The following is a 16,617-nucleotide window of genomic DNA, read 5'->3' on the forward strand; positions in this document are numbered from 1 at the left end:
ACCATGAACTTATGATTCTAGACAGACTTTTGTGGGCATTTGAGAAGCCAGAGGGAGTTCCCCAGCTGTTGGAAAATTTTCTATCATGCTGAGATTCATTTGATCATGTTACCAGGTTGATCAAAGCACTGGTGAGGCAGAGGAGGATGGTGCATGTGGAAGATGAATATTACCAGTTGGAGGAGCTTGAGTTTGTTGCAGCTCTGGTTACATGATGAAAGTGGGGGTCTCCAATTTCAGGAATGCATGGAAAAGCTGTTTGTGCTGTCATCAGCTTCTTATTGTCACCATTTTATTTCTGAATTCTAGTTTCTTAAATGTAGAATATAGAAAACTTGGTAGAAATTAACGAACTTGATTTGAATTTAAAGAACAATTAACTTGGCAGGACTTCATTTAATGATCATATTTTACAATGCTCACAGGCTGAACTTCTTCCTGCAATTCATAGAATAAACCAACACATTACATAGCTTATTTATACACGCTGAGCCCATTTCAACTTCCATAAACAACACATTACATGCTCAATTATTGCAAACCCTAGAAAACCAAACTGATCAGTCTTCTAGTTATGAGCATTATACTAATACGGGGCTCTACCTAGCATCTGCATAGTTCATTCACTTGTGGTAGATTGTACTATCAGGACTTGAATCGACATAAATTGTAGTATCAGGACTTGAATCAACATAAATTGTATCAGGACTCGACTCGATAGCTCTAAGAGAGAATTTTTTTCCAGTTGCTTTAACACCGTTGTCATAGATTGAAACATCCGGCCTTGGTTCGAAATGCTTAATAAAGAGTTTCTCTTTGGTTGGTTTAATATCATTATGATAAATCAAAATATCAGGTTTTGATTCAAAATCCTTAATGAAATATTTTTGTTCAGGTTTGATATTATTGTGGTAAATAGTAGTATCAGGTCTTGGCTCAAAATCTTTGACAAAAAAATTTTCTTTGGTTGGTTTGATTTCATTGTGGTAAATTGTAGTATCGGGACTCAGCTTAATGTCGAAGGCATGACGGTCAGGTTTCTCATTAGAGAGAGACCTGGTAGGATCTGCAGTGACCAGACTGATTTCCACAGATTCTGATACAGATTGATCTTTCACGACATCTCTCCAGTATTCTCCCATATCTTTCCTTCCATCAATAGAGCTAGCAAACTGCACAAGAAAAGAAAATTATTCCCATAAAAAACTGAAGATTATTGATTGAAAATTCTTAATTTATTTCCAAAATAAAAATGTTCTACGTAAGCTATATGAAAAGCTTCAAAAACATATATGAAAAAAGGATCGATATTGAACCCTGTGTTAATCTTTCTCTTCGTAGAAAGAAATGCTTACCAAGAGAAGCAAGGAGAGTATGCAGAGAGCATATGAAGCTTTCATGTTTCCCATTAATTAAACCAAGTGTCTTAGATAAAACTTGTATGATTTTGCATGGAAGCCTTATTTTTCTCGCTATTTATAGATAAAAAATCTCGAATCTCATGCATGCATGTTGTTTCGACAATATTACATTTACAATTTAATCTCACAAATTTTCTCTCATAACTCTGATGTAATAGTTTGCAATTGGTCGTGTCATAATTAAAAACTGACTAATTGCGAGATGCTACACGAGTTTGTGAAAAAAAGTTTGTAAGATTGAATTGTGGGTAAATCATTATTGATATTGTTTCATGTCGGTGATTAGAACATAAAATAATTAAGGGCCTACGTGTTAAAGATGATATGAAAGCCTGTTCAATAATACAATTTGAAATCCAATAATTTCAACTCCATGGACCCAGTCATCATCGACTGAGACAAGTTACACTATATGAAGACTTAAATTATTTGTTCATTTTTACTTTTCCCTTGATATTTTAGTGCAATGGGGTCGGGGCTGTGAAGGGATATGAAACTCATGATGCCACTTATTTTTTCTGGATATTATTATATATTTGATATTCAAATATTATTTTACGAACTATGTAAAAGGTTGTTGAAAATGGTGATGAACATATAGTTAATTAATTCTTCTGTTTTCTAGCATATGAATTTCATTCTTCCCATGTCCTTAATGAAAGATCCATTCATTAATTATGGGTCCTTATTTCATAATCTTATTGGTCTCTCTTGTATTAACTTTTACATCTTTGATTCTTGGTTCATTGTTAAGGGGCATGTTGAAAGCAAGTGTACTAGACTAAATTAATAGTAAAACAAAAATAATTCTTCTACCATTTCGACTTTAAATAAATAAATAAATATTAATGAAGAATATTCTTGAGATCATTGGAAGAAATCTCATTTTAAACGAGTGCTCATCCACCTGGTGATGCTGGCGATGTAAACTATATTATGTGGTATTTAATTATAGGGTAGTAAACATTGGATCGTTCTGTGGTGTGATGAACTAAATGGCGTCTCTTTGTATCTCATGTAGCTCATTATAGTAAACATTTTGGCCTCCCTCAAATTTATATATGTTAGAGTTGTGGACTACTTCAGCATTAATGGGTTATGCAGATACATTCGGGGGTCCCGCTGTCTGGTCAGTGGGTGGAGGCCCCATTCCCCAGTGAGCGGGCAGGGGTTTGGGCCTTTTCCATGTATAATCGCTGTAAGATTTCTTTAAGTTATTAATTCCTTATTAGATTGAGCTTAGGAATAGGAATCCTTGTAAATCTAGGTTTTGTCACTTAAACCTATTTTATAAATATATTTTTCTCTTGTTATGAGTGTCATAGCAAATCATAGAATAATTCATTCATTGTAAACGAGAGAGAGGTAAGGAAATATTGCAATAATATTGACTTGGCTAGACGTAGTCCATATTGGATGAACTATGGTAAATCGCGCGTGTTATTTTCTCTATGTTTATTATCTGTGATTCACTTTATTATTGTTTTGTTCTCGCTACTGTCTCTATTTCATTTAGAATATGCAGAACAAATTAAGATGTCTTACGCTCTCTCAAGTAGGGATGGCAATTGGGTACATAGAACTGCGGATCCTAACCCTAAGGGGTTGGCCTGGCGACTAAGGAAGTTTGTTCTCTTCTTTGAGTTTATAGGTTTAAACCTTAGTACTACCTAGCTACGACATTGTGGTTTATTTGATAATGGCGTTCAATGGACTTCAGAGATTAATTGAGATGCGTGTAAGTTGACACGAATACTTTGGTTACAAAATAAATAAATATAGATCCTAGGGTTATCAAACCCTAATTGGAAGGTTGTGATAATCGTCCAAACCTGTTTTTTAATTATGAGTGGTGTTATTTAGGCCCCAAAATCGATAATAAATAAATAAATGGCTACAATTAAGAACTTTGGATAATCAACTTTGGATCATACTGTGTGATGAACTTAATGGTCTCTCTCTCTCTCTCTCTCTCTCATCTAGCTAGCCATGAATGAATTATATAACATAGAGATTTTACCTTAGAATTTGCATGAAAGTTTTCTCAGCTCAAATACCAAATGGATTAAAATACTATATGGTTAAAATTAGACTACAATAAAAGAACATGTAAACATTAATTGAAACATGCATGATAAAACCGAGTTTAATTGGTGATCTCTTCATTATTCAGGCTGAAAAAAATCTGTGAGTAGCCGACATCAATAATGCAAGTTGAAGATATCTCAGGCCTGGAAAAGTGAGTGGCAGATATCAATAATGCAAATTAAAGATATCTCGGGCCTGGAAAAGTATCCTAGCAATGAATGAAAACATGAAATGTGTATAAAAAACCTGACTAGACTACTGTTCGCACATCAGAATCTAATGTTGCCACACATTATGCGATGAAAACAGTATAAGGGAAAGGTACACATCAATTTTGAATGTCATAACATGTGAACTAAGAAAATGATTGTGCTTAAACAAAATAGTGTGGTAAAAAATGTATGTGTTTGGCAAAAATACTTAACGGTGTTATTTAAGCTCCATCCAAACTTTTTCTAAGCCTCAAAATCAATAATAAATAAATAAATTACTACAGTTAAGAACTTTGATTGATCTAGCTAGCCATGAATGAATTAAAGAGTATAGAGATTTTACGTTAGAATTAGCATGAAAGTTTTCTCAGCTCAAATACCAAATGGATTCAAATACTATATGGTTAAAATTAGACTACAATAAAAAGAAAATGTAAACATTAATTGAATTGGTGGTCTCTTCATTATTGAGGCTGAAAAAATCTGTGAGTAACCGACATCAATATTCAATAATGCAAATTAAAGATCATAAAGAACACCAAACCATGCAAGCTACCACAATCTAATATATCAATAATTTCAAAGATTTTGGAAAATGACATATTCTAGCGTATATTAAACTCATGGACCCCTTCTTTGTCTCTGCATTAATTATCCGTTCGTACTTTATTTTTCCTTTTTCGGAGCGAACAATTTACATGTATCTCAATTTTCCTTTTTCATAGTGCACAATTTATTATATCTCAATTAATCCATGAGTCCATTAAATACCTTACATGTTTCTTTTTTCAATATCTCTGGTTAATAATATTGAAATTAATGCCGACAGCAACTAATATATATGTATAGATCCTGTAATCTCTAGGGAATAAATCAATTTAAAATCAGATTTCCACCCTGACATTTTTTCACTAGTTTTCTTATGTTCCACATGCAAATTAAGTAATTAAAGCTGGCCTTTGATTTGATAACAAGCAAAGAATAAGATTAGCGTGAAGGTAACTTTTTCTTGACTGAATAAAACACTTCAGTCCTTTGTTCCATATATATGCAATCTCTTCTCTTTCTGATTTACTTGTTAACTAAAGCAAGGAATAGGATGAAGATGTTCAGGATTGCAGTTGGAACGTCTTCCTGTGTCTTCTTTTTATGGTAATTAATCTTCAATCTGTAGGAATTGGCGTGTTATAAGTATGAAACTCAAAATCTTGATTTTTTTTTTTTTTTTTTTAAATATTAGAAATGTATTGCTGATCATTCATCCAAGTTTATGCTAGAATGGGTAAACTGTTTCACAGAGTGCTTACAGAAGTTGTGCCAAGGAGATGACTGATATACTCTCGCAGTCGGAAGAATTAATAGGCCATAACCATGATGCCCATCATCAGTTCATGCTCATCAGTCATCCCACATGGATCCTTCATCTATGGTGTTCTTCACCATGAAGATCTTAAAAAAGGGAACACTATGCCCATCTATTTCCGGGAAGAACTTTCAGATGTTTTCCTCGTTTGTTGCATGAGAAAAAGCTGATTCAATTCCATTTTCACTGGAACAGCTTCCATCCTTCTAAAACACTTCTCCTTTCCAAAAGACTCAACTCAAGCCAGAGCCATGGAACATACACTAAGCAATGCGAAAAACCATCCTATTGAAGAGAAATAAAACTCTGTCCAACATCCTTAGAATCCATGTCGATTTCGCCCGAAGTGCTTTCCGTTTGGGGACTGAATTTAAATTTGTAAACAACTAGACGCCTCACAAAATCGACAACTGAATTCCAGAATTACACTATCCTGGAAGTCCCCGACAGATATTTGCTCCCAAGATGGTAGCATGTCACACCAGCCTTACCCTTATGCAGTTTTTACTGCCTAGCCAAGAGACTGAGAACAAGGTATTCAGAGTTTCACTGGTTGGTGACAATGGAGATAGAGTGGAAGCTATTGCAGTTTGCCACATGGATACCTCTAAGTGGAGCCGCGATCACGCGTCGTTTCGTGTGCTTGGGATCGAGCCAGGGAGCTCCCATGTTTGCCATTTCTTCCAACCAGATAATCTCATATTTGTTCCAGTTTCTTCCTCCATTAGTAATATCTAAATTAATGTTATGCTGCTTGCTTGCGTGTGTTGTACGTGCCTATCTAAGTTTCTGCAAATAAATGCTGTTTAGTACTGTTGTGCATCTCCAGTGTGGAATGGAATAATGTCGCTGTATATGGGTCGACCTTGCTATCTAATAAATAGTACTTACTGTTAAGAACCCTTTTCAATTTCATAACGAAGTGGCAGAATTATGTATGCTTTTCTATTTTAATTTCTTTAATTTTACAATAATTAATCTTTTTAGCACTAACACCATCTTATCACAATATCAATGCTCAGCAATCATCAAAATACTATTGCATAAGTTTTATATTCTGGACTGAAATTGGAGCCACGTCCTCTAACTGTGAACTCTTTTAACAACAGAGAACAATAATCAGGTTTGATTCCCACAGTTGATGCTTGATTTTGACACCAACTAATTGCATGTGAGAAATGTTGAGCGGACTCAGAAGTCACACGTGTATATGGGGGTATTCAATTGGGTAAGAGATGAAGAACAATGTTTAAAGTGGTTCGGATGTTTAAATAAGCGAATCCTACGTTTACTGATATTGTATTAATATATAAAATCAAGTCGCGTTCAGCGAGCTGATTTATAGCTTGGAGAATACAAGTGAATACAAGAGAGAGAGAGAGAGAGAGAGAGAGAGAGAGAGAGAGAGTAAGCTATTTCAGAGAAAAATTAGGTAATCTGACAAACGAGAGAGGAGCTCTCTATTTATAGTGGGATGAATTAAGGTAATGATTACTGAATCTGTGAGTGGGTTAGATTGCCGTGCAAATCCTTCTTTGTGTCCCGTTGCTCGCCTGCTCGAGTGATTTCCTAGACTTCTATAGGGATTGGACATGTGGACCATTCCTAGCCTTTCGCTAATCTGGCGCATACCCATTGCACTGGAAGGAGCATGCTGCTTACGTCAGCATGCAACGTGACTTCTTCTGAATGGTTGTAAAACCTACGTACCTAAGCTCTGATCGCCTATGTTGACAAGGCTCGACGTCAACCCTACTTTTTTAAGCATAACACTCACCAACATCATGACAGAAAGGTCTCTGCATTTTAAAAATGGTTTAGAAAGCTTCAAATAACACAAAAGAGTTCAAAAGAAGAAAAGGAACAAAATTTTTGCGTTTAATTCCTCTACATGATCATATTTTATCGTTGTCTTCAAGTAAATTGACATGACCCATCCCGACCCTCTCTATCCCATAGGCTCCGAGAGCACCCATGAGACTTGGATGACTGATACGTGCAATGTAGGAAAACTATGGAACCTGTTTATGAATTAAAATATCATAAAATTCTTCTAGCTAAAACATTTATAAACATTTTTTTTTTTTTCTCACAAGTAAATATAAGATCATTTGCTAATAAACAAATAAAATTTAATTTTTTACAAAATGAAATGTATGGTATCAGATTTTTCCATATCTTTAACAATCCAGAACATGAAATAAATACATGATGAAGAAACATAAACTTTGTAACGGAAAATAAAACACAGCTATGAAATATATGATGAAATAAAGTTGTGTAGCCCAACCTTGAGTGAGATTCACTCCTCTACACGATCTCCTTCTTGACCTGGTAAGGGGGAAGAACAAACATTTGAAAACGAAGGGTGAGCTAGAAATGCTTAGTGAGTGGGGAATGGGTTAGTATGCAATAAAACATTTTAATATACAATAAAACATTCATGCTTATAAAATTTCATTTCCATAAACACATTTTATAATATAAGTCATAACAAAAGTTGAAGTCTCTCATTGCAAAATTTCTTTCTGAAAACTATTATGGTAAACAAATCAATATTCATGTTTCTCTAAAAATATCATTTCTAAAAACATTTCATATACAGATAACATTTTCATTTATAAATTTCGATTTTAAATAAATGATATACATATATATATCCAAACCATCTCTCTCAATCACATTTGAAAACTCTCACCCAACTAGTACTAGGGGTAAATCCGTCCAACCCGGCATGATCTAACATCATGCGGGTTGAACCACTAAATCCATCCCACTAGGCAGAATCGGTCACCGCTCAAGCCTTCGACCCAGTGAAACCAAACATCACTCGAGTCGGCACAATCATATCCTGTGTAGCGATATCTGTCTCGCTCGGGCCTTCGACCCACTTGGGCCGGCAATATTGAATCCTGGGTAACGATATCTGCCTCGCTTGGGCCTTTGACCCACTTAGGCCGGCAATATCAAATCATGTGTAGCGATATCTGCCTTGCTCAAGCCTTCGACCCATTTGGGTTGGCAATATCAAATCATACACATGCGTAGAATCAAATCAATATCATGAGAGGGATGGGTACTACGTAGAGTGGTTTGAAAACCACTAACATCTCATATTTATTCTTAAAACATTTTTCTCATAAGCATATAATAATTTCAAAACATCTCATGTAATGTATAAATGTAAATGCAAGTTCTCAAATGTTTTCAAATCTAACAATTTCAACCCATTTTCGTTTTTTTTTTTCAAACTATTGCCCAAAAGTATCAAAATTCCATATTTCTCATGTCAATCAACAATTTCCAACAATAACATTACAATAAAGCTAATTTCTATAAGGAAATCAAACACCTTAGGCAATCTAAACAATAAACAAGTAAAATAAGCATTTAGAGATAACTTTTATTGAAATGAAAGTTAGGGTTTTAGATTTTTTTCCACTCACCATTTTGGAGCTTGACCCTTGAGCTGAAAAAGATTGAAATCCTCTAACAATTTCCCTGCTTGCCTCCCTATATACAAAATCCAATAAATCCTACATACGTAAGTCCCCCACAGGTAACATCTCAATATTAAAATCATTGGACACTTCACACACCAAAGGATCAACCTAACTTCTTCTTTAACAAAATTGTCTCATAACTGAACATAGGTCACTCTCGGATTTTTCATAAAAATTCTATTAATCATTTTAAGCCATTATTTTAATAGGGCATTCTAGAGACACATAAGTTCCCAAATTTTCTCAAGTCATTTTAGAATAAATAAGGCTTCGTTTGGCTCACTCTTGGGAATACTATTATTAGTATTCCCAATAAAGTTAAACAGTAAAATTGTAAAAACTCACAATATTATTCAACTTTTTTTAAACCCCCTAAATTTGTTAATTTAATTAAATACCCCTAAATATATTTTTTTAGAAATTGCAAAAACACCCCAGCAACCCACATTTACCAGATTCTAGCCACCACTGCCGGAAGATGGCAGGAATCTGGTATAATGGCGCACTATCGGCTGAATCTGGCCGGAAGTGCACCGATCTAGCCTTTTTCGGCTAGATCCATGGTGGATCTGGCCGGAAAAGGCCAGATCTAAGGCCAAAGATCTAGCTGTTGACGATTAGATCTTTGGCCGTAGCCAGTCGTCAACGACTGCCAACATATGGTCGTCGTTGACCATCAACGACTGCCGTATCTTTGGCCATCGTTGACGAGCAAATGCGGTCAGATCTAGCCGTCAATGGCCATATCTAGCCGTAGATCTGGCCTTTGCTTGCTAGATCCACCGTGGCTCTGGCCGAAAAATGCCATATCGGTGCACTACCGGCAAGATCCAGCCGGTCATGCATCGATACGGTGACTCCGGGCACCCTCCAGCGGTGGTGGTCGGCTGTCCGTATTTAATAGGTGGGTTGGGGGTATTTTTGTTAACTTTTAATGTTTTATTATAGGGGTGTTTAGTAAATAAATAAACATAGGGGGTATTTTTATTGATTTTTCAAATCCTACATCGTAATACCTGCCCAATTCAACTTTTTTTAACTTTTTTCAAATTTTTTTTCTAAAAAGTGTAAAAAAGTGAACCAAACGGAGCCTAACTGTTTAAAACACAATTTTCTTTCAACTCATTCAAATTTGCCAACTGTTTCCAGAATTAAGGTTACTGACTTGTAAAATTCATAACAATTTAGCCTTTAATCAAAACTTCACGAAACTCTCTAGAATTAAACTAGACACATATAGGATTCACCAAAATTTAAAATCACTCAATTTGGTTAAGAATAGATACATCAAATCATTTTCCAAAAATAAATGTTTGGCAGAAAATAAAAATTCCAGAATTCACAGGACAACTTAAAAAATCCATATAAAATTCAATTCTTCAAGTTTTTGAGTGAAATGAATTTTCAAACACTCCTCAAGAAGTATAAAACAACATATCTGATATTCAACTTAAAAAAAAAACCCCAAAACATACAAACAATTTTCGGAATTCTAGATGGTCAAATTTTTGTATAGTGAACCCTTATATCAAAATTACATCTTTAACCAAATTTTGTTTAGGAAACATGTGTTCTATCCACATAACATTATTGAACTCAATCTTTCCATTTTAGTGTGATCTCATGTCATTACACTCAATTATAACCAACACAAATCCAATTAACTAAAACTCATCAAAGAGAGAAATTTTAAGCTTTACTCACCTCCCATATGCTTGATCCACTCTCTGATCGCCAGAGTTTTGCTTGCCAACGACCACTTTTCCAGCCACCTTCGCCGCCCTCTTCTCTCCTCTCTCTCTCTATTCTCGATTTCATCTTTCTCTCCCTTCTTTCTTTTCTTCTGCTTTCTCTCTTTTCTTCTCTCTTTTTCCTCTGTTTTCCTTCTTCTTCTCTGTTTTTCTTTCTTTGAATGGTCACTGTTCATCAAAGTGTCTGTAAAATATCAAGTTAGTCCCCACTTGTTTTCTGCTATTACACTATACTCCTTTGAAGCTTTCAAATTCTTACACTTCCCCCCAGAATCACAAAATAAAATTTAATAAAACTCCATACAAAAAAAAAAAAAAAAAAAAAGAAAAAAAAAAGAAAAAAAAGAAATTGGGGGTATTACATAAATACATTTCTCAGTAAAGATGGCTGGAAGTGGAGCAACCAAAAGATAACAGAAGCCAGGCAACATGGCTATTTGGTGTTAAAGATTTCCAAGATATACTCCATTTAGTCTTTTATTTACAAAAGACTTCCAAGCTTGGCTGCTTTTGACACTTTGAACAAGGTTGAATGATTCCCCTTATTTAAGTCGGAACTATATATTTAATTGAATTTATTAAGGTTTGAAATACTAAAGATTGGTTCAATCCATTTTCCTATTTCCTTAGGTAAAGTTCAAGTAATTTAACAGGGGTTTCGGGCGGTGGCGAGAAATATATATAAATAAGTCAGCATCCAAAACGTTTTCTTATAATCAGGTGAGAAGAAAATCTTTTTATTCCTTCCTAGTTCTCAAAATTTTATAGAAATATTTGAAATTCTTGTATAGACATACATATAAAAGGAAATTCATTATTTTCTTTTGGTGGGAAAAATGATATTCATTTTATGCTGACCATGAACTTGATTCTAGACAGACTTTTGTGGGCATTTGAGAAGCCAGAGGGAGTTCCCCGGCTGTTGGAAAATTTTCTATCATGCTGAGATTCATTTGATCGCGTTACCAGGTTGATCAAAGCAGTGGTGAGGCAGAGTAGGATGGTGGGAAAGATGAATACCGGTTGCAGGATATTGAGTTTGTTGCAGCTCTGGTTACATGATGAAAGTGGGGGTCTCCAATTTCTGGAATGCATAGGAAAGCTGTTTATGCTGTCATCAGCTTCTTATTGCCACCATTTTATTTCTGAATTCTAGTTTCTTAATTAAATGCAGAATATAGAAAACTTGGTAGAATTTAATAAACTTCATTTGAATTATTTAAAGAAGAATTAACTTGGCAGGACTTTATTTAATGATCATATCTTACAATGCTCACAGGCTGAACTTCTTCCTGCACTTCATATAGAAAACCAACACATTACATAGCTTAATTATACACGCTGAGCCCATTTTAACTTCCATAAACAACACATTACATGCTCAATTATTGCATGCCCTAGAAAACCAAACTGATCAATCTTCTAGTTATGAGCATTATACTAATACGGGGCTCTACCTAGCATCTGCATGGTTCATTCACTCGTGGTAGATTGTAGCATCAGGACTTGAATCGACATAAATTGTAGCATCAGGACTTGAATCAACATAAATTGTAGCATCAGGACTTGAATCAACATAAATTGTAGCATCAGGACTCGACTCGATATCTCTAAGAGAGAATTTTTTTCCAGTTGCTTTAACACCGTTGTCATAGATTGAAACGTCCGGCCTTGGTTCGAAATACTTAATAAAGAGTTTCTCTTTGGTTGTTGGTTTAATATCATTATGATAAATAGAAACATCAGGTTTTGATTCAAAATCATTAATGAAAGATTTTTGTTCAGGTTTGATATTATTGTGGTAAATTGAAACATCAGGTCTTGGCTCAAAATCTTTTACAAAAGAATTTTCTTTGGTTAGTTTCATATCGTTGTGGTAAATTGAAACATCAGGTCTCGGTTCAAAATTCTTAACAAAGATTTTTTCTTTGGTTGGCTTGATATCGTCGTGGTAAATTGAAACATCAGGACTCAGCTCAATGTCGAATGCATGGCTTTCAGGTTTCTCATTAGAGAGAGACCTGGCAGGATCTGCACTGATCAGACTGATTTCCACAGATTGATCTTTCACGACATCTCTCCAGTATTCTCCCATATCTTTCCTTCCATAAATAGAGCTAGCAAACTGCACAAGAAAAGAAAATTATTCCCATAAAAAACTGAAGATTATTGATTGAAAATTCTTAATTTATTTCCAAAATAAAAATGTTCTACGTAAGCTATATGAAAAGCTTCAAAAACATATATGAAAAAAGGATCGATATTGAACCCTGTGTTAATCTTTCTCTTTGTAGAAAGAAATGCTTACCAAGAGAAGTAAGGAGAGTATGCAGAGAGCATGTGATGAAGCTTTCATGTTTCCCATTAAACCAAGTGTATTAGATAAAACTTTGTATGATTTTGCATGGAAGCCTTATTTTTCTCGCTATTTATAGAAAAATAAATTCTCGAATCTCATGCAGGTGATTAGAGCCGTAAAATAATTAAGCACGTGTTAAAGATGATATGAAAGCATGTAATTAATTAATACAATTTGCAATCCAATAATTTCAAACTCCATGGACCATGATCTTGTAAAGAAGATTATCGTCTGAGACAACCTACCCTACATCAAGAGTTAATTATTTGTTCATTTCTGCTTTTCCCTGGATCTTTTACTCTATCAGGGTCGGGGCTGTGAAAGCATATGAAACTCATGATGCCACTTATTTTATCTTGATATCATTATATATTTTGTCATTCAAATATTATATTTATGAACTTTCTTTTATGTTTAATGGGGTATCTTCCGTTTTCTAGCATATTAATTTCATTCTTACCATGTCCATAATGAAAGATCGATTAATTAATTATGGGTCTTTGTTTTATAATCTTATTGGTCGATCTTGTATTAACTTTTACATCTTTAATTCTTGGTTCATTGTCAAGGGGCATATTTTTTTTTAGGTATATGAGATATCCAAATCCACATTGGATCCTATCTATTCTTCAAGGTCATAGAAATCAAGGGGCATGTTGAAAGCAAGCATGCTAGACTAAATTCATATTAAAACAAATAGAATTCTTCTCCCATTTTATTGTGTATAAAGGTCTAAGGACCAGAGTGTCATATGTGAGTAGAATAGGGTTAGAAAGAACTTTTCCAATACGCTGCGTTTTCCTAAAGAAAGCAGTATATATGTGTCTTTGTACTGTAGCTTTCGTCTTTAAGCAAAAAAAAAAAAAAAAATTTCCAGATCTGAATTTGTTTTCTCTCTTAACCGTTTCTTTCTCCTCTTTTCTCAAGATTCTTTTGCTGTAATTCTTTTCTCTTCATGGTATCAGAGCTTAAACCAGAATTATGATAACTCAGTCCAGAATTAGAATCAGAGCTGCCATTACTAGAGTTCTGTTTAGAGGCTACCAAAGCAGAGGCTAGTTGATCAGGAAACATATTCAGAACACTATTTTGTCTTTCAAGTCGCATTTCATGTTTATGTAAGAAGAATTGTGCTTCTTGCAAGGTCATGTTATTACTATTGGTAGTCAATGAAGCCACTATAGCGTCATCTTCAGGACCTAACCCATCTAAAATGTACAACAATAACTCTTCATCACTAATTGACACTCCACTGGCAATCAATTCATCACCCAAACCTTTCATGGTCAAGACATATTCACTAATACTAAGTGCGTTCTTCTTAGTGGTTTGTAATAAGTTTCACAAGTGTAAAGTTCTAGCTCTAGATAGTGATTGAAATGAAGTTCAAGAGTGTTCCATATTTCATATGAAGTGCCACACTTAGCTACATGACGGAACATGGACTCTGAAAGTGAAGATAAGAACCAACTTACCAAGAATTGATCAATTTTCTTCCAATTGTAGTAGCTAGGGTTTCCTTTCTTGACCAATTTGCCAGATTCCTCGTCGGACTCTATTATGAACATCGGAGGACATTCTTTTTCCCCAGTGAAATATCCATCAAGACCATGTGAAATTAAGGCTGGAAGAATTTGTGAACGCCAAAATGAGTAGTTCCTATCAAGAAGTTTTACAAAGATTGTAGGTAGAGTAGGTGGAGTTCTTGAAGCGGTCAAGCTACTGGATCCAGCTTCCATGTTTACCAATTGCAGAAATTGAGCTACAAATTCTTAAAGAAAAAGAAGAAAAATCCGAGAAAATTGAACCAAAGACGTTTGTCTATGGCTCTGATACCATGATAGAATTTGAGGTGGGCTTGACTTCTCACCCAATAAGGCCTTGTTGAATGGGAGGATTACCTCCTCTTATAAAACAGTAGACTTGAGCATGCCTAGTCGGTGTGGGACTTTAAGTAAATAAATATTTTATGAAGATTCTTAAGATCCTTAGACGAAGTTTCATTTTAAATGAGTGTTCATCCACCTTGTGATGATGTCGATGTAAAATATAATATGTGGTGTTGATGAAATATCTTCATGTTTAGTTATAGGATAGCACTCTTTGTATCTCATGTAGCTCATTACAGTAAACATTTTGGCCTTCCACAAACTTAAATATGCAGAACAAATTAAGATGTCGTACGCTTTCTCACGTAGGGATAACAATTGGGCACATAGAACTACGAATCCTAACCCCAAGGGAGTGGTCTGGCGGTTAAAGAGGTTTGCTCAATTCCTTGAGTTTCTAGATTTAAAGTTAAAACCTTGGTGTCACCACATTGTGACTTACCTGATCCTTTGTATTTGTAGGGTATTTAATGGACCGTAATGATTAGTTGAGGTGCACGCAAACTGATTCGGATTCTCTAATTACTAAAAAAAAAAAAAAAAAAAAAATACAGATCCTAGTATTGTCAAACCCTAATTGGAAGGTTGTGATAATCATCAAAACTTGTTTTAATTATGAGTGGTGTTATTTAAACCCCATTCAAACTTTCTAAAACCCAAAATCAATAATAAATAAATAAATTGCTACACTTAAAGAACTTTGGATCATACTGTGTGATGAACTTAATGGTCTCTCTCTCTCTCTCTCTGATCTAGCTAACCATGAATGAATTAAAGAACGTAGAGATTTTACCTTCAGAATTTGCATGAAAGTTTTCTCAGCTCAAATACCAAATGGATTCAAATACTATATGGTCAATAAAAGAACATGTAAACATTAATTGAAACATTCATGATAAAAACGAGTTTAATTGGTGATCTCTTCATTATTGAGGCTGAAAAAAACTGTTAGTGGCAGACATCAATAGTGCAAATTAAAGATCATAAAGAACACCAAACCATGCTAGCTACCACTATCTAATATATAAATTATTTTAAAGATTTGGAAAAATAAAATATTCTAGCGTATATTAAACTCATTCACCCCTTCTTCTTTGTCTCTACATTAATTATCCATTCGCACATGTTTCTTTTTTAATTTGTCTTTGGTTTAATAATAGTGAAATTAATGCCGACACCAACCTAATATATATGGATATTAGCGTGAAGGTAACTTAATTTTTCTTGACTGCATGAAACACTCCAGTTCTGTTTCATGCAGGTGATTAGAGCGGTAAAAATAATTAAGCATGTGTTAAAGATGATATGAAAGCATGTTAATTAATTCAATTTGAAATCCAATAATTTTAACTCCATGGACAATATATGATCTTGTAAAGAAGATCATCGACTGAGACGACTTACCCCATATGAAGAGTTAATTATTTGTTTATTTCTATTTTTCCCTGAATATCTGACTGCAATAGGGTCGGGGCTGTGAAGGCATATGAAACTCATGCTTCCACTTATTTTTTCTCGATATTATTATACATTTGTTATTCAAATATTATATTTATGAACTTTGTTTTATGTTTAATGGGGTATCTTTTGAGTGATGAAAATATAGTTAATTAATTCTTCTGTTTTCTAGCATATTAATTTCATTCTTACCATGTCCTTAATGAAATATCGATTCATTAATTACGGGTCTTTACTTTATAATCTTGGTCGATCTTTTATTAATTTTTACATCTTTAATTCTTGGTTCATTGTCAAGGGGCACATTTTTTTTTCTTTTTTAAGGTATTTGAGATATCCAGACCCACATTAGAGCCTGCCTATTTCTCAAGGTCACGGAAGTCAAGGGGCATGTTGAAAGCAAGCATACGAGACTAAATTCATATTAAAACAAAAAGAATTCTTCTACCATTTCGACTTTAAGTAAATAAATATTTTACGAGGATTTTTAAGATCCTTAGACGAAGTTTCATTTTAAACGAGTGTTTATCCACCTCATGATGATGCCGATGTAAAATACATTATGTGGTATTG

General features: G+C 34.3%; 2 protein-coding genes and 1 pseudogene across 3 annotated transcripts; 1 reads left to right on the forward strand and 2 right to left on the reverse strand.

Annotated features, from left to right (window-relative positions):
• Nucleotides 1-364: 364 nt before the first annotated feature.
• On the reverse strand, nt 365-1,443 carry LOC116108608 (organ-specific protein P4-like). The gene is made up of 2 exons (XM_031394849.1): nt 1,356-1,443; nt 365-1,172 (listed from the first exon to the last, which is right to left on the reverse strand). Exons 1-2 carry the CDS (start codon nt 1,407-1,409, stop codon nt 624-626), a joined length of 603 nt encoding a protein of 200 aa, XP_031250709.1. The 5' UTR covers nt 1,410-1,443; the 3' UTR covers nt 365-623.
• A 3,669-nt stretch (nt 1,444-5,112) lies between these two features.
• On the forward strand, nt 5,113-5,984 carry LOC116108665 (annotated as a pseudogene).
• A 5,569-nt stretch (nt 5,985-11,553) lies between these two features.
• LOC116108607 (organ-specific protein S2-like) lies at nt 11,554-12,751 on the reverse strand. Of its 2 annotated transcripts, XM_031394848.1 has the most exons (3): nt 12,647-12,751; nt 11,915-12,463; nt 11,554-11,884 (listed from the first exon to the last, which is right to left on the reverse strand). In XM_031394848.1, exons 1-3 carry the CDS (start codon nt 12,701-12,703, stop codon nt 11,816-11,818), a joined length of 675 nt encoding a protein of 224 aa, XP_031250708.1. In that variant the 5' UTR covers nt 12,704-12,751; the 3' UTR covers nt 11,554-11,815. The 2 variants fall into 2 exon arrangements, with proteins under 2 accessions (XP_031250708.1, XP_031250707.1); XM_031394847.1 differs by having other exon boundaries at nt 11,554-12,463.
• Between the last annotated feature and the right edge of the window lie 3,866 nt (nt 12,752-16,617).

Source organism: Pistacia vera, unplaced genomic scaffold, assembly GCF_008641045.1.
Source record: "Pistacia vera cultivar Batoury unplaced genomic scaffold, PisVer_v2 Contig567, whole genome shotgun sequence".
NCBI classification, from domain to species: domain Eukaryota; kingdom Viridiplantae; phylum Streptophyta; class Magnoliopsida; order Sapindales; family Anacardiaceae; genus Pistacia; species Pistacia vera.